At 34.5% G+C, this 25,780-nt stretch overlaps 1 protein-coding gene across 1 annotated transcript in view; it reads left to right on the forward strand.

The window, feature by feature from the left end:
- The window catches only part of LOC123717626 (protein Wnt-11-like), a 50,054-nt gene that overhangs the window by 13,391 nt on the left and 10,883 nt on the right, over positions 1-25,780 (forward strand). The window contains exon 2 of the mRNA XM_045673716.1: positions 16,110-16,345. Within this exon, the coding sequence (XP_045529672.1) occupies positions 16,110-16,345 (236 nt within the window). The remainder of the gene's footprint in view (positions 1-16,109; positions 16,346-25,780) is intronic.

Genomic DNA, 25,780 nt, shown 5'->3' on the forward strand with positions numbered 1-25,780 from the left:
GGGCCCGTGGCATTTTGCCGGCCCTGCCACTCTATTGTTACGCCACTGACCTTTAGTGTATTCGCTGTATTGCGATGCTTATTCGTTGAGCGAGGAAAGCACCAGCTCTGTGTCACCGGTACTATCTTCCAGGCGCAAACTTAAATCTTTAATTACCGCCATTGCTTGGCCAAAAGAATCCAAAGGGATAAAATTCAATGTTTTAGTCACTTGCCAATATAATCGTTAAAGATTGGAAGACGCTGTCACTTATTATTTAAATTGCATAATGCGTGATTTGTGAAATCAATAACTACCCGACTACGGAGAGAGTATGATGAGGTGATGCATATCTAGGAAATCAAAGTATTAAGTGTTTATTAAAAAAAACTATTAAGTTTTTTATGGAAGAGCTAGGAACCCTGACACAGGGTTTTATATATTTTCGTATCACCACGTCCGTCGTTCCACAGGGATTTTTTGTCGCGAACCACTGTGCAACCAGCTGCCTACAGAATCAATTCGACTTAGGGACCCTCAAAGAGCGTACCAATTCTTATAAGCCTGAGCGTGATCACCTGTTCCTGGTATCACTTAACATCATAAGTATTGAATGAAAAATCCCTCCCCTAAATGCCTGACGTTGTTCTTCTCTGGGTTTTCAGTATAGCACGCACAAAACAATGTCGGTATGTCGGCCCATTGGTGACGACGTCACGCTGTCTGGACTTGACGTTTTGAATCGCGTACAAAAAGACACTCGTTTAGTGCTGATACGACTTTATCCACATGTAATTTATTAAGTAGACGTTTGGGAAATTTATTTATTTACACAATAATATTATAAATTTTAAAACCAACAATAATTTCTACAATATATAGATTCTTTAACTATTAAAATGTCATTAATTACAAAACTTATAATGTCAGACATATTTCATAACATAATATAACATATACAGTATTTACAATATTCTTAACCTACATAGTAATTATAAAAATGTGTGCGTGTACTAGTGAACACACGTTAAGAAGTGAAACTTCTTTATGACATTATTTTTCGAAAAATGGTCTACTATATGCAACTGCAATAAAGTTAAATTAGATAAAGTTTTACAAAAGGCTTTTATTATCATACACATGAATACAAAAATACAATTATTTTATTTTACCTTATTACTACTAAGATTATTACATAATTTTATTAATTCTAATAGAATTATTAGTATCATTGCTATCGTTATTTTATATTTTTGTTATTCATGGCTTCGAATCTCTTCGAATCAACCGTGGTAGGGACAAGAAAAAGATGACGCGTAACTGAAAAATGTGACGGTAATTTCTTTCCCAACGCCAATAAAGTTTCACTTTAAAAATTGAATATAATAAATAAATAGAAAATAAAGAAAAGTTTTAAAAGTTTGGTACCTTTAATGCTCGCTGTATTACGATATTTATTTGTTGAGGTAAGAAAACCAAAGAGAACACAAACTATTACAGTTCATAGTCTCCTGAAAAATATCGGCAAAGTTTTTTGCAGACTTCTGTAACTGTATACTGTAAAACATCAGAAAAAACGTAATACAAAAATCTTTTATATATCTAGGAGGTAGCGAAAACATTCGCTTCGTAGATTTGCCGCCTCTAAAACCTGCCGCCCTAGTCTCCAGCATACTCGTTTTTTGTATCGTATTTCACGTTTCGTCTAGAAGCACGCCGCACCTTTTCATTCTTGCCGACCCCAAATGCAAGCACGATTTTAATCGGGAATGAAAATAGGGAAGGAGTGGAACTCCTTTTCCTGCTCTATGTGGTGTACAGAGAGACAGACAGTTGAGTTGAACAACAAGGGACGGCAATAGGCATCTCGTGATCTCCAAAGACAGGGATGTCGGATCATTTAGAAACTGTAAAGATTAATAACGACCCTTTCCAACCACGGCTATGTATTCAACCTACATTACATATTCAGGCAATTCCCACATCGCTTCTCCACAAGCTTTTAAAGCCCCTTTTAATCAAGCCAGAACGTTCATAAACACTTGGAAACAAACGAAATTCATAGCCTCCAGGTTTTGATGAGATAATATAACATGCTAGTATAAATATATAAATTAGTGTCAATTTAATAAGGCTCAAGTAAGCGTGCGACTATTATATCGTACGTTCAAATCACTAGAATGGATTTTAGGTTCCAAGTGCTCGTCGTGCTCGAGAATGTCAACGGCTTTAGGCTGATAACTCACTGGAGTGCCGTGGCGATCGCTGGCTATGTAACCAAACTGTTTGTATTGAAATGTATGAACACTTGGTGAAGGTGAAAATAAAAATAAAAGGTGAAAATAAAAAATATGACACTATCTGGCCAATATATTCTTGAAGCCTTGTTGTATGTACAAAAAATAGAAACGATTTTAAAACAAATGCTGACTTTCACCACCGAAACAGAACTAATTTGAGTGTACGACCAACCAGGCTCCAGAAGATAAACCACTCCTTATATGGAAACTGTATTCCTTTTTACAACAAACTCCCAAGCGGAATAAGAGAATTATCACGGAAAACAAAACTCTTGTTAAACGTAAATTGATCAAATAAACCTTTTTAAATTTGATTTTAGACTAAATGATCTAATTCCTTCGGATTGATTTTCTTCAGTTCAAACAATTTGCATGACTCAAAACTTGGCGATTAATAAGAGTGGCGGAAAGTTTCTTGCCAGTCCGTGAAGAACTTGCGAACTGGTAGTAAATGTAAATTTAGAATCAATTTAACATCTTTTCTGTTGACGTTCATAAGTGTACCTGTTTAACTATATGAATAAATTAAATAATTTATATTGAGTTTGTAAGGTTTTTGAGGCTTTGGATCCTGGCTGTGCTTTCGAATTGGCGACGTTGCCAAACCGCCAAGTTACTAAGAGTTAACTTACATATGCATACATTATAATAGCAATTGTAATACGTAGCCAGCGACATTGCCATGGTATACCAGTGAGTTAGCGGCCTTAAAGCCGCATGTGAATGGTAGGTTCATCCGTGTTTTTCAATAAATAAATCACTATTAGATTAGTGCGTTACAACACAACAACTACAAAAACTAATAAAATTTATTTCCAACACACAAATATACAGTATTTACAATATTCTTAACCTACATAGTAAAAATAAAAAAAAATCAATGGCGCTACAACCTTTTTAGGTCTGGGCCTCAGATCTCTGTATCTGTTTCATGATCATTTGTTAATCTAATCTTTTTGGGTCTACGGTAAGCCGGTTTCCTTACGATGTTTTTCTTCACCGTTCGAGCGAGTTTTAAATGAGCACATAAAAAGAAAATCCATTGGTGCACAGCCGGGGATTGAACTTGTCGTAAGTAACTCAGGGATGAAAGTCGCACGTTGAAGCCACTAGACCAACACTGCTCTACTGCTCTACATAGTAATAATTGTATAATAATATTCTAATGAATACTTTTTACCTTAATTCTGCTTAAAGATACCAATTCCTAAGAGCCGGCAACGCACTCGCGAGATCTCAGACATTTAGGAGTATCACTTAACATCGGGCAAGGCTCCTGCCCGTTTGCATGTTATACAAAATAACTTATACGTCCAAGGAATGCTATTGTTTATTACACAAGCCACATGGAGCCAGTATCGACCAGCAGTGCTGGAAGGTTCTCACATCCCGTTTGGAGTCCTTTGCGTCGTTTACCTTATTTATTGATCTTGTGTACATTAATTTTGTTGCCGAAATCATATTTGGGATCTTAATTTGTAAACATCGTTATAATATGTTAAACACAACCCTAACAAACACGGGATTTTGGCGTCATGAAATTATAATTATCATTGTTTATGCGGAGCACGCATTTGTAATCCCATTTCCGGAATGTGGGTTGTAGGAAGTCAAAATAATTGAAACAAATGCATGGATTACTCGACAAATTGTTCAATACAAGCGCAATTTGTCTACGTTGTGGACAATTGTTTTTCTTATTAAATATCACACTTTATAAAAGGTTTGTAACTTTATTTATGCCGCACTGACTTACTTTAAAGTACTGTGTACCTTAGAGAATAAGCATCATCTACATGTATATATTTTTACATTAATGTTGTTAAATGTACGAAACTACTACTACAAATTCGATCTTTGTTATTTAGTTAATAAAATAATTTGATTTACGCTATGACGCCAGCTTATTCCAGAAAACAGTAAATAAATATAATGCCACACTAATTACTAAACAAATTATTTGAACCAATAAAAATGACATAGTTTTTTTTTCGTTCTCTGCCTGAGTTACGCCAAGGGTTTGAAGTTTTTCTTATCATTGAAAACATCCCGACCTCCGAGTTAACCAAGTCTCGCCACTGCTCGTTCAGCTTTAACCCCCATAATTAACCATTAATTCTGATTAATAGCAATCATTAGTGAAGCATTGTAAGTGACTGTGTCGAATGGTATGTAATTACAATGTCATTGTACGTGTTCAATGAAGCTCGAAGTCTCTCTGTGACACAATAGGGGAGATTTGCCAAATTGAGATTTCCTAACGTTACTGTAATACTGAGACTCTCTTAGCTTAAACAAAGACGAAATTCTGTATTATAATTATTAATAGAAGACAAGTGTAGGACAAAAGTAATCTTTAGTAATAAAGAACCTATGTTCGATTAGATTTCATTCGATAGTTTATCTTTTCATTATTATCTGTATCATACATCATACGGCTATTTTTTAATAGTATCAAAAAGTATTGTTGAGTCTGTATAAAACGTAGTATTAAAAAGTTGTGTAGTAATCACTAATGGATCAAAAACTCGATAATTAAAAATATTTACTTTTATACGTCAGTCACGTGACACAACGGTCAAAGATTAGTAGTAAAACAGTCGTAGCTTATAAATAATATGTCTTCGCCTGTCTAATCCTTACCCTTGGAGTTTAATTTCATCCAGAGACCGAAATATATATATATGAATCTGTCTAAATTAGGCATGACAATTAACGCGTAAAAAACTTTACGTTTGTTTATGGCGTTACCGTTGCGTCGCCATCTTGCCTAGAGATTTTTTTTAGCTTTAGCTTTTAGAATTTTAAAACCAATATTAATAGTCTCTAAAAATAATCTGAATCTGACTTTAAAATCTTGGCTTATAATATACTTTTGAGTTGTGACATACGGCAACACAGATATTTAAAATTGTTTTTGGTAAAGCGCGAAGCAACAATCATAGAGCGTTTAATCATCATTAAAGCCGAATCTGTGGTGCGTCAGCTGCTATGGTTTGTAAATTGTTTTTGTTCGGTGAGTTTCGCTCTAGCATTGGATGTCGTTATTAAATTCATATTATAGTCTGTGCAACGAAAAACACTGACATAAAAACTTCTTTTAATAATCAATTTAAATCTTAACTTGGTAACAGTTGTTCTAAGCCTTGTTGTATTTTTAACAAGCAAATATAACTGTATAGGAGTACGCGACTGATATAATGGAAACGAATCAATTTGTATCACATACGCACACATTTACACATTGCACACACACTCCAACAGGCAAATTTAACCTAAATCTTCGTATGTATGGTACAATCGGTTTTGTTAAAATTTAAATTAAATTGTAAATATTGTTTATAAACAGTTACATAATTAACTTATTGTTAATTAGAGGAAAATATATATACAATATATATACAAAGTACTTAATGGTTTATTTTATCTAGCTTAATGCAGAGTTAGTCTAGTGACGTTTAGCTTGCGACTCTCATCCCGGAGTACATAGGTTCGATTCCCGGCTGTGCACCGATGGACTTTCTGTATATGTGTGAAAACGGCATTACATCCAAAAAGTCGACATACAAGAATTTGAAGAGGCAGGGCCACTGGTTTCATTAAGCTTAAATCTTAAACAGGAAAGAGAAATTATTTATGCATTAAACATTTTAACCTACTGGATGCCATTCATAGACTAGGGAATACAATGCCGATCTCGCGAGATCACGTGTAATTTTTCGGGATCAATCCCGAAGCATAATATGACGAGATCCCGTTCGAGATTGACGGGATTGGGCTGCAATGGTCAACGATTCTACACACATCCGCTCGGGACGCTTCACGCGACATTGCACATTACATAGGGTACATTGCAATGGACATTAGATGCCGGTTAGCAGATAGCACTCTTGAGACACTTTAGAAGATACTCTTTTTTTGGAAGTTACTTTCAAAATCACCAATTTTAATCCCCTTGAGCTATACCTACTTTTGTTTTGATTATGTTCATGTAATTAAAATTGTTAGTTGTCTAGTTCGTAATATTAAAGGATAAAGGCTTTTGTTTTCTTTCAAATAATATTTTATTTTAATTAACCTCACTATCGCAAACATGCAGTTTTCATCGTATTCAGTCACGTGAATTTTTTTTTAAACTATACGGGATCCCGCTGGATTGATATTTCTAATCCCGCGGGATCTCGAATTCACGATCTCGAGTCGGGATTGCATTCCCTATCATAGACACCGCACTAAAATGTTGCATTGAATACATATAGCAAAAACTTATTACATAAAACTCTTTGGTGCGAACAGCAATGTTCTATTCTCTATAACCCTTTATAGTTTAGCGAAGCGATGTAATTGTTCGACTGTGTATAACATTATCTTATTCGTCACGCACCGCACGTGCGTTTACAATAAAATAATATAATTCCCGTATCAAATTTAACGTCTATCTGATCTAGGAGACAAAGGGCTAAAGGGGACGAATTTATCATAACTGGTCGTAAATAAAGGAACATTTTGCGAAACGGCTTTTTGTAAATTTATATAATAAATGGGTATACTATACAAGCGTATTTGGTACGCCAGGGCTTGTGAAGGCCTAGAGTATAAGCGTTGTAATATGTGTACCAATAGGTTGTCAGGTGGAGAATTATCACCTATTTTTAAAGTGAAATTTCTTTATCGACCTTGGAAAAAAAAATGCCGTCACATTTTTCCATTACAGGCCATCTTTTTCTTGACCCTACCACGGTTGATTCGAAGAGATTCGAAGCCATTAATAACAAAAATATATAATAACGTTAACAATTCTATTATAATTAATGAAATTATGTAATAATCTTAGTAGTAATAAGGTAAAATGAAATAATTGTATTATTTGTATTCATGTCTATGATAATTAAAGCCTTTTGTTAAACTTTACCGAATTTAACTTTATTTAAACAATTTCTGTAAATTTGAATATACTAGATATTTTTTCACTTTTTACGTGTGTACACTAGAACACGCACAATTTCTTTTTTATATACTTTTACACACAAATCTTCTAAGACTTTATTACTTACACTATTAATTTTCAATATTTTTTTTTAGTACTACATATAACTATTAGTACATTCTTTATTTGCGTCTCAGGCGCAAACAAACTGATGTGGTCTCTCGCAGAATGACAAGCGAGCCAGACTGCTGAACCAGAGGCAGTTACAATTAAAACACACACATTACACACTTACTTCTTACCATGTTTTTTTGTTATTATTATTGTATGTTTCTGTGTGTATGTTTCGTAAGTAATAAATGTTATGTCTAATGTTTAATAATAATATTACCTACATATATAAAAGTTCTTAATTTTAAATTGTTACAATACAAGATTTATTATTGTTATAAATTATATAAAGCATTGTGGTGACATTAATTTAACTCAGTTCACGAAAGATATGAATAACATTACACAGGTTACCGGGTTTTTTTTTACTTCTGTTACTGTAATAGAAACATTTATAATTTGTTTAACAAACAATTGTTACTTCATACAACAGCTTCATACTTCGGACTCCTACAACTTTATTATTCGTAGGTTTAAATATATATTTCTAGTGAACGTAGGTGTATACGGAAAGATTCACAGTCGAGAATTAGTCTGAATTCAATACGTCAAAAATGCATTGGAGACGTACGGGCTACATCGTGTGTGCTAAGTTTCACAATCTCACCTTCTTGACTAATGTGATTAGCAAACAGTATCTTCTTACATTTTCCCCTACTTAAAGTTCCCCTTATAAGTAAAGCAATCTTTTTATTAAAATACAGAACTGCACAGACTGCACCTGTTAAGTGCGCTGTGGCCTATTGGAACACCTGTCCAAGAAATAAATATATACAAATGTAAGCAAAAACAACCCATTTAGGTTAAATTGATTTTAGCTTCAGATTGCATCCCTTTTTTTGGATCTTTTTTTATTTTATAGACAAGTAGATGATCAGCCTTCAGTGACTGACGATGTTGGGATAAGGGTCACATCCACAGCCACTGGAAATCAGTACCAGCCTTCAAGACAGTGATAGTCCTAGTAACTAATAATCTCATGTTTGACTCGGGACCATGCGCCACGAAGAGCGTTGTCGGAGATTAACGAACACAAAGACGTTTTGGGACAGTTTCATAGTTTTTAACATTGTACTTAGGATTATTAAAAACATAATGAGTTATTAAATCACAATTTCATTTTTAATTTTAATTGCTTTTTAACGGCGCAAACGGGAATGTTATGTTAAGTAGGTTAGTTACTTAGCCAGAATACCCATGGACACTCTCGATGCCAGAGGGATTTTTAAGTAATGGTACACACTTTTCTTAAAGAACTAAGTCGAAGTAGTTCGGAAATACTTCAGTGGCTAGCTTCACAAAGTGGTTATACGTGGCTAAAATTGCATTAAAACACTTATTTATCGAAGAACGATTGGCGGACAATTACTCGTAATTGAGAATTTCCATAATGATATGTCTTTTCGTCATTGCGAACAATTTGACAGAATCATGACTTGTCACAGATTAACTTGTCTACAATTTTGCTCATTGTAATTTGTTTGATGTTTATATTGTTTTATATAGTCTATATATGCATAGGACAAAATAGTACAGTGATATTTAAGATAATAAATTACCTCCCTGTAAATCTAGATACATAATAATATTATTACTATAAGCGTTAAGATGATAAATATTAAGATTTTCCATCCGTTGTGAACATTTTAATAAAACCCTCGACGGATTTAAGTTTTTAAATCGTAGCCAAACCACAAAGCTATAGATAGAACGCAAGTAACAGCTACGTGTTACACGTCACTGGCGACGTCGCGTGCGCCCTTTTCACAATCACGTTACATTACATAATACTGCTTACGAAGGCTGTAAAAGCCTGACAATTCAGCAGGCTTATTCCGTAACTATAATAGCTATTAATTAGAATATTTTATATAATTTTACAAGGTCGCAACACCTACATTCTACGGCGAGAAATTACTGCTATGACGTTGCCTGATACGCGTTAACGAGGTATTTCCCGCTAAGGATTTATGTATACAGCTTCTCGTTTCTAGCTAACTCAAACCGAGGACCGAGTTCCGCTGCAGCCACCCTTGCGCTCGTCGCGGAAAAGCCAAAACCATCTGAGCTGAGCTGTGAAGGGCAAGGCCCTTCCCGCCAACGAGATTCCAACAGAAAAAAAACTATCTATTGGGCCATTTCCGACATAGTTACGCCCGCCAATTTACGTGCTGTCAAGCAACGACTTCTTTTTAAGCAAAATAGTCACTGGGGCTTTCGGTCCAAGTCAGTTGTTAGACTGTTCCTTAAGTTGGACGAGAGGAAATATTAACAGCACGACATCTTCTACATAAGAAATTTTGTTATTTAATATTTCCAAAGAAAATTGAAGCTGATTATGTCAAAGTCTTTATTAAATGCAATTTAAGTTTGCGCCTGATTGAATTGAATTGATTTAGGGTTACTGATAATTCTAAGTCGGGTTTAATTAACGACAACGATGTTCCTTACGATAAATTTTTGAGAAAATTATGAAACAATTATGATTATATAAATTATTTATTAACGTTAACGTAACGTTAATATAATTTTAACGAATAAATGAGAAATTCTTTTAATAATGAGAGAAGACATTATATGAAAACAAAGGAATTACTAGCGCAATAGACTCACGACTAGCGCAAGGGCGTCTCCTAAGTTCTTCCAGAACAGGCTCTCGGCTTGACCCGCCGCGGGGTTGTCAATCCGCAATCGCCTGAATGGCAGGACCGAAGCTAACTGGAGTGAATTAAGTGCTAATAAAGGTCTACCTTCCCCGGTGAAGGCGGTTTGTTACCCTAGTCTGGTTTCGACTTTTGACTGCTTTGCCGCGCGGGCGGCTTTTAATCTAACATTGGCTACGGTGATTGGATCATCCGGATCCGTTAAGACGAGTTTGGGCCTCCTACGAGCCTTTTTTGTCGTGTTCAAAATTATTATCAAAAATACACTATATATTTATATGACGTCGTCCTATTATGTCGTTATGTACAATACCATCTATTGTCTCATAAATAAATTTAAACAGTCATAAACAAAAAATATTTTAAAGATTCAAATGAAACAGGAAAGAAATAAAACCATGACGAAACCAATAAAATATTCAATTATTCGAGAAAATTTGTGTTTACCAACCTGTTATACTATTTTGATGTTTTATAAAACATCAAAAATGTGAGTAATAAAGTATAAATGGCTAGTCCCATGTTAGCATTTTGATATTTTTTTCGTTGTTATAAAACACATTCATATAAACCATGTACCTTGTTTAAGTTATATATATATATATATATATATTATTTACTAACTACAAGATATGCTTGTATCGTCCTTTTGTTTCCTTGCCCCGTATTTACGAGCAAGTGTTTTTGCATAGACAAAAATAAAGATTAATAATATCTTCGATAAGACACACCAGTTCCCCTACATATACATAAATGACTAGTTAATGATCATATTGTTTTAACGTAATGTTTGAATGGAATGGTTGGTTGGATTGGTGTGTCCTCCAACTTAAAAGAAAGCCTTAAGGCCCTATCCCAGCACAATTTGCTGTGTCAGTGTCTCGGGGGGACTGCGGTACGCAATGGAGAGCTGGAGCACTGAGGCGCGCCGGCCCGTAATAACAATTGGTTATGTATACATTAAATTAATGTTATTTTAACACTTTTTTTTCTGAAACGAATTACTTGGCTTGCGGTAAAATATATCGTGTAAATCTCAAAATCATTCAAATCGAATTCAAAGTGACAAAATAGGCTATGTTTCGGTTTTTTTTCTATCGAGCGAAGTTATTTAAATCGTATATCGATCTTTCAAAATGGATACATAAACTACTCAACTTCACCATATATTTTTTCACACTTATATGGAAATTAACAAATCGTAATCCTGCGCACGCTTCAGCGTTTGGTTGATAATTTTGCAATATCCGCTGCTCGCGTTCCATGTGGCTGCAGGCCACCCTCCGCGCCCGTGTAGCGGTAAAATCACCGAGGCGGTGGAAAAGAGGAGTAGCTGAATTGTTCGCCACAGAACTACTGAATGGCTGGCTCAAAGATCTAGGCATAGGTCATGATGTTGTGTATAACGTAGCGATGGGAATTTGAATAGGTCGTCGTACCAAGTGTAGATGAATTGTAGGTGACGCTACAAATACCTTTTTTATATCCGAATGCTTTTGCGAATGCTCCTAAAAGTTGTATGTGGGAATCCACCAGAATCCCTGCTATCCATATACTGGGTGATCCATCACATCTACCTCGGATGGTCCGCTTTTTTATTTATTTTACAAAATAATATAATATAATCAGAAAATGTTACATTAGAAAACCGCTGTGGTTTGTAATTCACAAGTTAAATTCTAGCAAGGCCCACTACAAATACCTTGCTGCAAAGGGTATATTTGCAATTTTTTATATTTATTGAGAAAGACTTACAGCTTATAAGTAACCTTCTTAATCAATATAAAGTTATTTTTACGCCATTAAACGAATCTTAATAATTAAAGGGATTGGTAACAATAAAATCACTTTATTCCAACTATCTATGTCGATAGATAGATATAACTTACACTTATAAAAACTTATGATACACTTTATATTCCACTGAGGAACTCAAATGTCAGAGCTCTCCTTGCCGATACCACACTTGAGGCGAACGCGTCAATATCACAAGTTAAATTGTATATTATTTAAAAAAAAATATATTTATTAAAGAGATAACTAAATTACTTATCTCTTTTGATAACTACAAGAAACATATAAGATTACATCCTTTACAAGAGGCACAAGATTTTATTTCTTAATATTAATAATTGTTAAATTATAGTGTTAAATGATAAGTATGTGTAAAGTCTAGACTCTCCATAGCGAAACATTGTCTTTAAATTCCACTAACCAGTATGTTCCGTTCTCCGAACGCTTGATTAATACTGAAAATTCACAGAACGGATAACTCATTGGTTAGCGTGCACGTCGATGAAATTTAATATTCCGCCTATAACCTAGTTATCTGTATAAAAAATAAGCTACGTTGAAGGGACCGTGAAGGCAGTACCACTTGCCCGCCCGCCCTAGCCGCACGTAAGCTCACTATAAACTTTGTACGCACGCACCTTATAATACTTTTTATTTCCGTTGAGTTTACATCAGCAATGACATTCCACATTTACACTGCTTGTTTTACGATAGTTACTGTTTTTTTTTAAAGTGGCGATGTCAATTGAATTTCGCCGGGAATCGAACATAGGACCGTTATGTGTTACGTTAACGAAGATGTAATTGTTCTAAATTATTTAATTTCATACATAATTATATATAATATCCTTATTTTGACGTATTTAACTGACTGTATAGGTTATACCAATATTATGGTCATAATAATAATTATAGCTTTTAATATACATGTTGTTTTGAAAGATTTTTTTCAAACATATGCATAGTATTTTAACGTTTATTGTATTTTACAGTGCAGAAGTTAAGTATGGCATACTGAAATGAGCCTATTCGTTGATTTACGTCAGATAAAAACATCTGTAGCCAATCTTTCAGAAATGGTTGACAATATATCCAAAACGAACACCCGAAAACAAAGCATAGATTCTGCGTTTACATACAGACCCTTGGGGCTTGGTGTACGTTTCTCCCAAAGCCAAGAAGACATTGACAGCATGCCGTCCAGACTGCGAAGCCACATGTCACTACCGAATCTGGGTAAATGCGAGCCGGAGAAATCTCGTTTTAAAAACCCCAAAATAGTGGAAATTGATAACGAAGCCTCAACTGACAAATTAAACGGCTTGATTGTTGCCTCGCTGAACAAGCGACCGTACTTCGACGACAGTGCTGATACCCATCCCATGGACTTCCTGGAGAACGTCAAGTATTATATTTCCGAACTAAACATACCGGAGGAGAAACAGTTCCCATTCATTATATCTTGTCTCGGTGGGTTACCACTCATGTGGCTGCGTTGTTTTAAAAGCGAGTTCAAAACAGTTGAGAACTTCTACTCCGCCTTCGAAGAGGAGTTCTGGGGACCAAATAGACAAAAGGCAGTTCTGTATGATATGAAACTGGGGAAATATGACGAAACTGATACGCGGAGTATGTCCGAATATTTTTTATGTAAAGTATCGAATTACAAGCATTTAAATCCGCCAGCGTCTGATTTGGAGATTGTCTACTCTCTCGCAGCTCACTTCCCTTCTGCCGTGGAGTTGGAATTGCGTTTGACTCCAAAGCCAAGTCTTCGCGAAGCGTATGGTCTACTCCGTCGAAGGGAAGGAGAGGGGAATGATTTCCTTCCTAATTATTTGTATGAAATGTGCGAGGCGTTTCAACGAGGTATACGTCCGGAATCTGCTAGACGCAATGACATATCCCAGGATGCACAACGAACTAAATAATTAATGTAATTTTTAAATAACAATAAACAACTGTTTTTTTATAATAGTATTGTCTTTTGTTAAAATAGCTTTTACACATTAAGAAAAACACTTTTTTAAAGGATTAAAGCTATGTATTATTATTAAAACTTAAAATGATTTACATAATTCAAAATTTTTTATTTTTTTTTTCCGACGTTTCGCATGCTTTTCAGCGTGCGCGGTCACGGTGACTTTTTTTCTCACCGTAAAAACCGACTTCAACGAACATTTAAAAAAGAATTGGTACAATTGGTCCAGGCGTTGTAGAGGTATGCGCTTACCAACACATTTTGCGATTCATTTTTATATTATAGATTATTACTATGTAGGTTAATAAAATTGTAAATACTTAAAAGCATTCGAATTAATAACATATTTAATCTATAATTGTTTTTTTCATTTTCATTACGAACGAAATTTCCTTGCCAATCACGGGAACTACGATCAACTGCGGGAACTACGATTTTCTTAAGTAATACCAAATATATTTTTGACGTATGGAAGATAGACTTAGTGCTGTCTCGTTTCTGAATCACCTTAAGTCATTCGTTTCAGAAAATATCTATCAAAGACGCAACAGTTTAATTTGAAATCAAGAAAATTTAAACACTAGTCTTCTACTTTTACCGACTTATACCTAGATACTTGTACCAACCATTTATACAAATATTATTGAATAACTTTGTTTAATCAGTGTAAGTACTTCAAAAAGGCCCTGGCCTGTTTCGGTATTAAGCCTATATTTTTGGTAAATTGATAGAAAAGCTTATTTGTTGTTTTTTGATTATAAATATTGCTTTTCATAAGTCTATTGAAACGGATTGAAAAGACCGTTTGAGTCTCATATTTTGGTATTTAACCTACATTTAACCACAAATAAGGGTCAAGTTAGGTATGCTTTGAATCATCAAAGCGTTAATATTTGACATTTACTATTTATTTTTATTCATACTAACGAAACTTTAAGTTTATAAAAAATATATAATAACAGCGATAATTTCGTTTGCGATTTGCCATTTTGTGTTAGAGACAAGACTCGTTTAAGATACGTACCAATTCTTCCAAAGTCCGGCAACGTACTTGCGAGCCTTGCGGCGTTTTGTTCTTAGAAAAGATGAAATATTTATTTATTTCGAAAACTGAAATATAGAATTATTACAATTTTCTCAACCGACATAGTAATAAGTAATAATCAAAAATTAATGTAAAGAAAATAAAAACAAATTTAAAAAGTATGGTCCCTGTAGCAGTATACCTTTTACGCTGGCAGCATTTCCTCACTGTGTTGCTATGCTTATTCGTTGAACGAGGTTACCACCAGCTCTGGTGTCACCTTTATTATCTACCAGACGAAATATAAATATTGAGTTAACGCCAAATACACAGGCGGGCTAAATAATTGAAATAGTTTTTACTATTCGTAAGTACGATATTAAAACCCAGTTCTTTGAAATTATTGCATTTAATTTTCTTCCTTATCGTTGAACTTAAGAAACAATATTACATGTATTTCTAACCATCCGTTATAATGTCATCAGGTGAGTCCAGCTCTTTCACTCCCTGTTTTTTTATAAAAAACTTATATGTGGTATCAAATTTTCACGTTACATCAGTCCACAACAGAGCGTTTTAAAGGCATTTTTTGCAACCACTATGTGGAGCTGTCCGTTGAGGTATTTCTGAACCAATTCGTTACTAATTCATTAAATGGAAGCTTGCGAGGCCTCTGGCAGTGTGAGTGTCCATGGACACATTGAATCTGACGAGCTTCCTGCTTGTTTATCGTCTACACAAATACACAATTTCACCTTATAAGAATTAACGAATTCGATTTTCTGAAACCGATAATTTTTAATTTGCGATGATAGATACATACATTACATAGTCTTAGTAGTTAATAAAATTTGGATTAAAGAATCTGTAAATATATATTAACCGTTAATTAAAAATTTGCCAAACAAGGGCCAAGAGAGCGTAGGTCTCACCCCCTGGATGCGCCAATGATGAGCAACTTTAGAAAACTTTAAAAACGTAATGGCATATTGTAATTATTTAACAAAGACTAATAATAATAATTTATTTATTCAACATCATAAGTCAATGGTTATTATTGTGTTACTTCAATATTGTCGTAAATATTATAAGTAGCATTAAAGTATATTAAATCATAAAATTAAAAAGGGCCCATTGCTTTCCCGCTATTGGCGCCAGCCTGCTGAGGGGACTCTCCTGCATGCGCCTTAAAAGAAATACAGCTCGCTGGCGTATCTTAAAAAATACTAATTATGAAATTGTATTTAACCTTGGGAACATGTATTTACAGAGCCCTGCACGAGAGCGTAGGGAACTGGACAGAAAGCGATTGCTGGGAGGCGAAACAAAATGGTAGCCTTTGGGGTGAACAGGCCCGAGTCTGTAGGCGGCAGCCAACAGCCATGCCTCACGTAGCGGCCGCAGCACGACTGGTCCGTTCAGCCTGCCTTTCAGCCCACGCGGGCGACCGTTGGAACTGCTCATCCATTGAACTAGCACCGAAGTATACGCCAGATTTGCTCACAGGTATTTTAACGATAGTCAATACATTACGTACCAATATTAATAAAAACCACAATTTGTGACCCAATTCTGAGTTCCACTGTCACACATTATCCGATAAAAATTCTTAAGAGGCGAACAAACTAACAGACAGTTCTCAGACCTTAGAAAAATGCTATCTCTAATATATATATATGATATGCAGAAGAAAAAATAGTACCGGAAAATTGTATGAAATTGCTGTTATTATCGTGTATCCCTCTCGAAGGCATTTTGAATAATAAAATCAAATTCTATGAAAAAAAGACGTTTTCTATTCTTTTTGAACATTAGCCGGTGGGGTAGTATAGTAAATAGGTGTATATACTCGAAAATAGTTCTGTGATGTTGTAGTGAAGGCGTTCATCAGCCGTCTCTGCGTCACACATATGGTATGGTAGGTTTTAGAGTCGAGACTTGGCTAAGTGGGTCACCCTATGTCAAACATTTATTTTTAAGGGAGACATATCCAAGTCGTGTTATAAATCTTAAATAAAACATATGAAATCAGAAAGTTTTAATGAAGTGGCTAGACTTAGCAGCTTTGTCGAACAAAGTTCTGAAAAAGGATAAAAACAATGTTTCATTCTTCAGAAAGGGTCTCGCATGTAAATTGAATAGAATTAAGAAAGTTGCTAACTATCTTCATTCATTCACTCTTTTCAGTATCTTTACAAGCACTGAACGGGATTTCAGTTGACACGCAATAGAACATACTTAATCTAGTCCAATTAAACCCCAAGAAGACAACTCTAAGTGTGTTCAGATCAGTTCTTCGGACTAATATCTGCAGCTGAGATTCATCATCGGAAGTCAAGGCAGAATGCGAAATTCCTCCCTTATCACGTTAACCTAAACTAAGCGTTATTGGAAGCAGCTGCACACTGAAGTATATCTGGACCGATTCCACTTAGGGTCCTTTGAATATCGTACCAATACGTACCAAAGCCCGCAACGCACTTACCAGCCATTTGGCATTTAGTGTCCATGGGCGGCGGTATCACTTAACATCAAGTAATCTTTGCCCGTTTGCTGTTATAGTAAAAATAGAATTGTAACTTTTTTTATTGTTGGATGAATAAATAATATAATGTACGGCAGTGGCCTAGTTCTTGAGCGTTCCCGAGCGGCTTTGTACCGATGGAATTATTTGGTATACGGCGAAAGTGAAGCAAAAACGAATGAATAAGACGTAAAAGTTATAGATTTCTTACATTATGCCTCATTTGTAAAACAGAAGTAGCAATGGCCGGGCATATAGCAAGATGCACAGATAAAAGGCTAAATTTAGGGATTGAAAGGACGACAAGGAGAAGATATAGATAGCATAAATAGAGAAAGAAAGACACGGAAAGCTGGAGGAAGAGAGAGCTTTTTAGAGAGTTTCCGATCAATGGTACTGTAGGTAGTGACGATATTTATTTATATATACGCCCTAAAACAACATACGTTCGCTTAAATTATTCATAAAAATATGACATCACAAATTTTAGAAATACACATCAATTATATTGGAACATTAAAATGTAACGAACGACATCAAAGGTACTACTCATATTTGGTCGTAAAAGCCGATGACGTTGTTAAGTACCTAATACATAGAATTCAGCCGGGACCTCTGATTTTGGTCAATATAACTGGTATGTTGTTCTAAACGATGTTGTCGTAAACGGTTTTGACTGTACATATATACATTAATTCAATCCTGTTACACTGTTACACACGCGCCGAAGCTAAATGAACACAGGTTTTATTACAACGTAATATTTATACGGCGATAGTTCATCGCTATCTCAAGGATTCAACTTAACTCAAAAAAACTTTATTCATATAATAATAGATAACCAAGTACACTTATGAACGTCAACAGAAAAGATGTTAAATTGATTCTAAATTTATATTTACTACCAGTTCGCAAGTCAAGGTCGTAGAGCAGGCGAGAAGAACTGGCAAGAATCTCTTTTTAATCGCCAAGTTTTGAGTCATTCAAATTGTTTGAACTGGAGAAAATCAATCCCAAGGAATAGGATCATTTTGTCAAATTTATAAAAAGGTTTTTTGGTTAATTTACATTTAACAAGAGTTTTGTATTCAGTGATAATTCTGAAGGAGTTTGTTGAAAAAACGTATACAATTTCCACATAAGTTCACATTCACATTTATGTTCTCGAGCCTGGTTTTTTAGATTATACGCGCCTGAAATGCCTGAATACTTAAAATATAATATTCACCACATCGTCAAACGATAGCCCCATTTCGACAGACAATGAAGAGGTCAGTTCCAACTGGGTATCACAAAAACTATAATATCAGAGGATATAAGATATTCACTGTTATTAATGCCGCTATTTTTCCATTTTACACATTTATTGTAAAAAGTACATAACACACGTGGTCCCGAACGCATTGAAACTGTTCGATAGCTGTATTTGTTCGTAATAATCCTTAATTTTGATAATAACGCATGTTGTGTTCTAACGTTGTGCGGACGGACGAAAACGCTTCGTTCCGCATTCTACCTTTATCGCTTTTCGGGTAATTAACTTTTAAATGTTAAATTATTGCAAAGGATGCAATAAATTGTTGTTAAAGACATATCCGGTAAGGCTTTTAGAGCACAATAATACTGGCTCGGACAATAATTGTCATGAAAGTAGATGAAAAGAGTCAGGGACCGTATCGAGTGGAGATTCAGGGTCTCTGCCTACTTCGGGATGTGCGGGAAGTGCGTGATACAAATAAAATCACTTAGTAAAACCAAAGAGGTATAACTTTCAAAGTTAAATTGACATGTGATGTTCGCAAGCGTGAAGAATATAGGAATTTCATGATGTTTATGATAACTGGAACTTAATTTTTGCTGTTCAGAATCCAGACTTAGCGATAAGGAACATATTTCGGAATCCCGTAGCTAATACCAATTTTTTTAAAAATATCATATATTTACGATAAACTTAATTTTTAGAGATAACATGTCGTTTACCAATGATAGTAATAATTCTATTACAATTAATGAAATTCTGTAATAATCTTGTGGTAATGAGGTAAAATGAAATAATTGTATTATTTGCATTCATGTCTATGATAATAAAAGCCTTTTGTTAAACTTTATCTAATTTAACTTTATTTAACCTATTTCAGTAAAGTTGCTTCAGAAGTAAGCTCAGTTATCGAACAATAAATATTTATAAATAAGTAAGTTACACTTTTGCATTTCGGCATTTATTTTTTCCTTATTAACGATGCCGTCGAATAAGTTTAGCAAGTTTATTTGTACTAGGAGTAACGCAACAAAGTGTTAATAAATAAATAATTGTTTATCAATCGCGCCGATATCTGACCACCAATAAACCGTATGACTTTCTAAGCGTATGACTCGGTATGACGGAAAACATCGTGAGGATCATTTGAGTGAAATTACAAATAAATAAAATAAAATATGTTTATTATGGAATGTAAGATATAGGTATCACATTTACCGCGTCATTAAATTTGTACAGCAGTCATCCTTATTCATCCGCAAAGAAGGCCGAGAGAAAATGCCGGCGATAAAACTCTTCGGACTTTTTAAAATAGCAAATCATCAAACAAGACTTATTTTAAAACAAATATTACAAATTAATTAGAAGTAGCCTGTCCAGCGCTAGTCCCAGGCCCTTTTATCGACTAGATAATCGTTAACTTTGTAGTAAGCGTTTTTACACAGCTTTTCTTTAATATATTTCTTAAATTTATTAAAAGGCAGAATAAAAAATGCCTCTGGGATTTTATAAAACAAATGTTTCCCTTTTCCCAAAAAAGAATTACTAACTCTAGATAGTTTATTACGGGGTAATTGCAGCCTGCTTTTGTTCCTAGTATTAACATTATGCGTATGTTATATTCTAGTAAAAATATCACTATTTTTTCTCAGGAGATACTTGCTCAATATACATAAACACTAAACAGATAAAGTCTATGGTCCAGACCTAAAAGGTCACCGCCGTGTAGCCGTGTAAAAAAATGTTAATAAAATAAAAATTAAAAATAAGAATAATTGTTATTATATTTTGGGCGGATTAAAAACTATATTACTTGAGATTTTTGTTGAGTAAGATGTTTTTTTATAACTGCGACGAAAATTTGATTTTAGTTGAAGATTTTTCGGTTTAGCTGAAGAATTCGAGCGACAGGTTTCAACGGCCCATGCAAAACATGGCCTGCTATTGCGTGTTCTGGGCCAATTCCTTCTCGAAATCCCTGTTTGTTTGTCGAGTATAACGTGACATCCCCTATACAGTTGACGGTAAAAAGCCTTTTTGCTGAGGAAATAAAAGCGAATATTGCTTATCATTATTGGATAATTGCGCTATTTGCGATTTATTGATCTTTTAACAATTTGTTTGCGTGAAACGGAAAAGTTTAAAGGTAAAATAATATTTTGCGTCGTTATCGTTAATACAATTTTTTTATGTGTCGGAAAAATATATGACTCCATTAATATGGACATCGTCAAAAGCCGGCTTAGTGGGGTCATGTGTGGGAACAAAAGACACGAACAATTATCGTACAGTATTAAATTTAGATTGATTCCTTTTAACATTACATATAACACTTCTAGTTTAAATTATAACGAGCTGCGGGTGCAAGCGATCTCACTTTTTACCACAAATCTTATAGATCCAACTCGGTCAAACGTCTCATCACCACAATGTTCCACTGAATACACAATTAGATGCAGTGCTTCCAGATTTCAAAGGTAAAATTACAGTGTTGTGTGCTAAAAAATATAGTAGTTTCATTAAACAATACAGCAGATTTTAAAATCGATTATAGTAGAATTACAGTAAAAAATTGTTCAAATTTTAAAAGAAAAATAAGCTGCTGTATTAATTTATTTGTAAATAAATATTATTGTAAGGGCATCTGAAATTATTTACTCATGATTCCGATAAGTTTTTGTTGTCATTTTCAAATCATTTCATTGGAATTAAATTTTACGCAGTTTTCAGAATTTCGACGAATGGCTTGCTGAGCTAACATATTTCCTTTAATAGTATTTGTGATCAGATGGTTCCTCTGCTTGGTTTTTATATTATTAATTACACTGAACTTGCGTTTGCGTATAGAAAACTTTTCGCGTTTCAAATGTGCTACTAAACTTCCAGAAGCTCCGATGACGTAATAGTGCTTGTAATTAAGTATGCTTAAAATTAATGTTACTTACAATTTTTTCCAGGTTTTACAATATGATCTATTACAATGTGCGATATTTTATGTTATATATAATTTAATTTCTGCGATTTTTCGTCGCATATCACCACTTACACGTTGCTGACTCTTAAAAATATTATCAATGCATACATACGGATAGCCAGAAAAACGACAATTATGTTTAGCACCTTCACAGTGTCTTTTAGCACCTATAAAACCATACCAATAAAAACGTAATGAATGAGATGAAAAATAAAACGTTGCTTTCTCAGACAGAGACGGTTAGTTTTTGCTTAGCGTTAGTTCTGATTCATCGGGGAATTCCCTTCACGTCAATTATATGTATGTAACAATCGTGCTCTCCCTACATTGTCTATAGATAAAGGGTACTATACAGGGTTGTATACAGTAAAATAGTCTAAAATACTGTAAATCTACTGTAATTACATTGCATCTGGAAGCACTGATCAGAAGTACAATGCGTTCCCTGAACGCGGCCAAAGTCAAGATGGCGCCTCGAGGCATTTTCTCGGCTCTGATTGGTCGTAACAATATTCGTACTTTTATTCGTTAAGTAATTATTCTAAATTATGAAACAATTAAATAATAACAAAATAAATCAAATCAAATTAACTTTTGAATCTTAAAAATAGAAGGAATCTAAATTTTTTACCAAAGCAACAATAGAAATCAACTCAATTGTCAATTGAACATTTCCTGATAATCGGAGCTTTCCCTGACATAGGCATAAAAATATAAGGAAATACACATATTTTACACACAATCTCATTACAAATAAGTAGTAATTTATTACAATTAATTTATTAATTCCAACACATATACAGCATTTACAATACTCTTAAGCTAATAATAATAATAAAATGTATGTGTACTTATGTACACGCGTTCTTTGGCGTAACAAGATATTTCTTTTTATTCTACGTTTGTAGGAAATACGACTAACAATAGAAAAAACGGTGTTTGACACATTGAAAGTTATTTAGTTAAATAAAGTTTATTTAAATATCACAAAAGATATTTCTACATAATTAAAGAAATTGACATTTTTTATTTTAAAATGTTGACTATGCTACAGGTGTCGGTATTTGGTGACGGTGCGCGCGCGCAATTCAAGCAAAAAACTTCAGAAAGTCAAAGTAGAACAAATTTAAAAATGTTTTTTCCCGTAGCGTGAATCTCTAAAGCTCGCAGCACATTTTCTCCCTTTATTCGATTGTTAAGTTCCCTACCGGAACAATTGTTCTAGTTTGTTAATACTATTTTGTTGTAATTATTTATTTAAATAATACTTCAGGTATATCTGTCTCTATTTATATGCGTTGTCTCTGTTCTCCTCTACCTTATGCTAGTCCAAGCCAAGTATTATTTAATCTAACCTTTGACTTTTGTTTTTTTTAATGTATAGGAGGCTTACCTGATGTTAAGATACCGCCGCCCATGGACACTCACATTGCCAGAAGGCTCGCAAGTGCGTTGCCGGCCTTTCCAGAATTGGTACGCTCTTTTCTTGAAGGACCCTAAGTCGTATTGGTTCGGAAATACTTCAGTGGGCATCTGGTTCCACATAGTGGTGGTGCGCGGCAAAAACTGCCTTAGAAACCGCTCAGTTGTGGAACGACGAACGTCAAGGTGATACGGATGGTATTATGTATTTTGCCTTGACGTCCGATAATGAAACAACTTGTATAAACAAAAAAACCAACCTAGGAGTTCAGGCGCCTCTCATTCGAATTCTTCGCGAATGTGACACGGGGAATATAAAAGTCGAAAACTTCATTTGTTTCATACAATGACAAGATGACAGTTCGTGTCGACAAAGTTTCATACAAATTTAGTTTCCGACTTTCTATATAGGTACATTAAGGCATATTGTCTAAATAAACACTTATTCAGAGCTTGATTTATTCGTGGGACTTATCAATTTAAATTATAAAAACCAATGTTAAGTGCCTATCTGAGCAAAGAAATTACTAGTAAAGTATAAAATTGGAAATGTTTGTTAAAACTTTTTAAATATTGTAACATTTATGTTAACCATAATTGTCATGATTTTAGAAAATATAGCTTCTAAAATATAATAATAATTATTATAAAAGCCTTTATTTCTGTATTTTTAGTACATAAAAAAATACTTGTAAAATATAACGGAGTGAAATTTAATAAAAAACCCTCAAAATTAGTTTAGAACAAAATATTCAAAATTATTAAGAAAACTGGCAGACAGCCCTTGACCACATACACACATTTAAAGCACAAAAAAACTTCGACAGTTCCAGAAAAACTTTGAATTAATAAAATAAAGTTTTTCATTCGTCTTTTTTACTCTGTCACTCTATAACTACCAATAGAAATAGTGTAGCATTGTATCGTTTTAGAGATTTATCCGGGATCCTATTAAGAATCAATATTGACTTGTCGTAACATCGCTACCACACTTTCACCATGATTACAAAATTGACAAAAGATTGGGATTAGATGCTTTCGAACTTTAGCCACTGGAAAAGCGTGTCGAGCTGTAGATGCCATAGAGTTGGACCTGCTATGCATCCTTGCACACATCCTTTAATTTTATCTTACTACGTCTTCTCCGGCATAACGCAATTTAACTATGCGATGTCGTAGTCAAGACCTTTCGGAGATACATAGGCCAGTCGTATATAGATGGCTGGCCCCCAGACGCTATCAAAGGAACCGTCTATTTCTACAAACTTCTTCATCTTCTCGTTGATGTGCATTCGTTCTCTTCTTTGTATTTGCCGCTTCTCTCAACATATCTAAATCTTTAGTCCACCAATCGGGATTGTTTTATTATTTTAGGTATAATATCTTCTGCCTTGTTGCCATTATTCAAGTATATTATTATTTAAATTGCATACGATGACGTCGCAATCGCTAATGGAAGTTACATAGTACGAGGGCAGATTATCAGTTCGCTCTACTTCCGGCGCATGTACGTTGCCAACGATACAATACGCTAAAAACAAGAAAGAAAATGTTTTCTTGTTTTTCTCAGACATTTGCTTCGCGATACCTTTTCTAAAGATTACAATACCAGTGTTCTCTTAAAATAAAAGTTTTAGAAGACTTACTATAATATACGTATACCTTAAGTCGTTTAAAACCTATTATACTAAATATTTTTAGGGATTTATTTGACAATTTATTTATTAAGAAAACACTTCTTAAACGGATTGAAGCTATGTATTATTATTATAAACTTATAATTATTTACATAATTTTAAATTTAAATTTTTCCGACGTTTCGCGTGCTTTAAAGCGTACGTGGTAACGATGATATAATATTAGGTCCTTACATATGAAATTGGCGTTTTGTATGGGAGGAACAAAAAGTCGAATATTTTTAAATATAATATATTTAATTAATCAAAGTATGAACCATTGTTTTCTATGCACTTTTGCCATCCCATAGGTAGTTCATTGATCCCTTTACTAAAAAAACCAGTCGGACGGGAATCAATTAAATCTGTGAAGGCGATTTGGCCTGCCCCATCAGAGTTAAATTTTTTCCCTTGCAAGAAGTGGTCCAAATTTCGAAAACAAATGGTAATCTATTGGAGCCAGGTCCTGGGAGTACGGAGGATGTCTTAGACATTTCAATTGAAGCTCTTCTAATTTGGCAGCCGTCTGTTGTGTAGTGTGTGGTCTAGCGTTGTCGTGAAGTAGCAGTGGCGTGGAGCTTTTCCATCATGGTTTGCAATTGCTGACAATAGACATCAGCCGTAATTTTCTGGCCAGATTTGAGAAAACTGCAATGAACAATACCGGCACTAGTCCACCAAACGCTTATAAGTAACTTTTTGGGATTAATTTTCGCTTGGGGCGGGATTTGGCTGGCTGGCCAGGATCCAACCATTGCGCTGAGCGCTTTCGATTATCGTAAAGAATCCATTTTTCATCACAGGTAATGATTCGGTTTAAAATACCTCCATTATTGTGCCGGTTCAGTAATGTAACGCAGCAGTCGACGCGCGTTTGCCGGTTTGCTTCAGTCAATTCGTGAGGTACCCACCTTTCAAGCTTTTTAATCTTCCCAATTTGCTTCAATTGAATTAAAACAGTTTTATCACTAACACCGCAGCCTGTAGCTGACTCGGACGTGGTTTGTGATGGATCCGCTTCCACAATAGCCTTCAATACTTCATTATCAACTTGGGTCTCAGGCCGTCCACGGGGCTTGTTCTGCAG

This window comes from Pieris brassicae, chromosome 13 (assembly GCF_905147105.1).
Source record: "Pieris brassicae chromosome 13, ilPieBrab1.1, whole genome shotgun sequence".
NCBI classification, from domain to species: Eukaryota; Metazoa; Arthropoda; class Insecta; order Lepidoptera; family Pieridae; genus Pieris; species Pieris brassicae.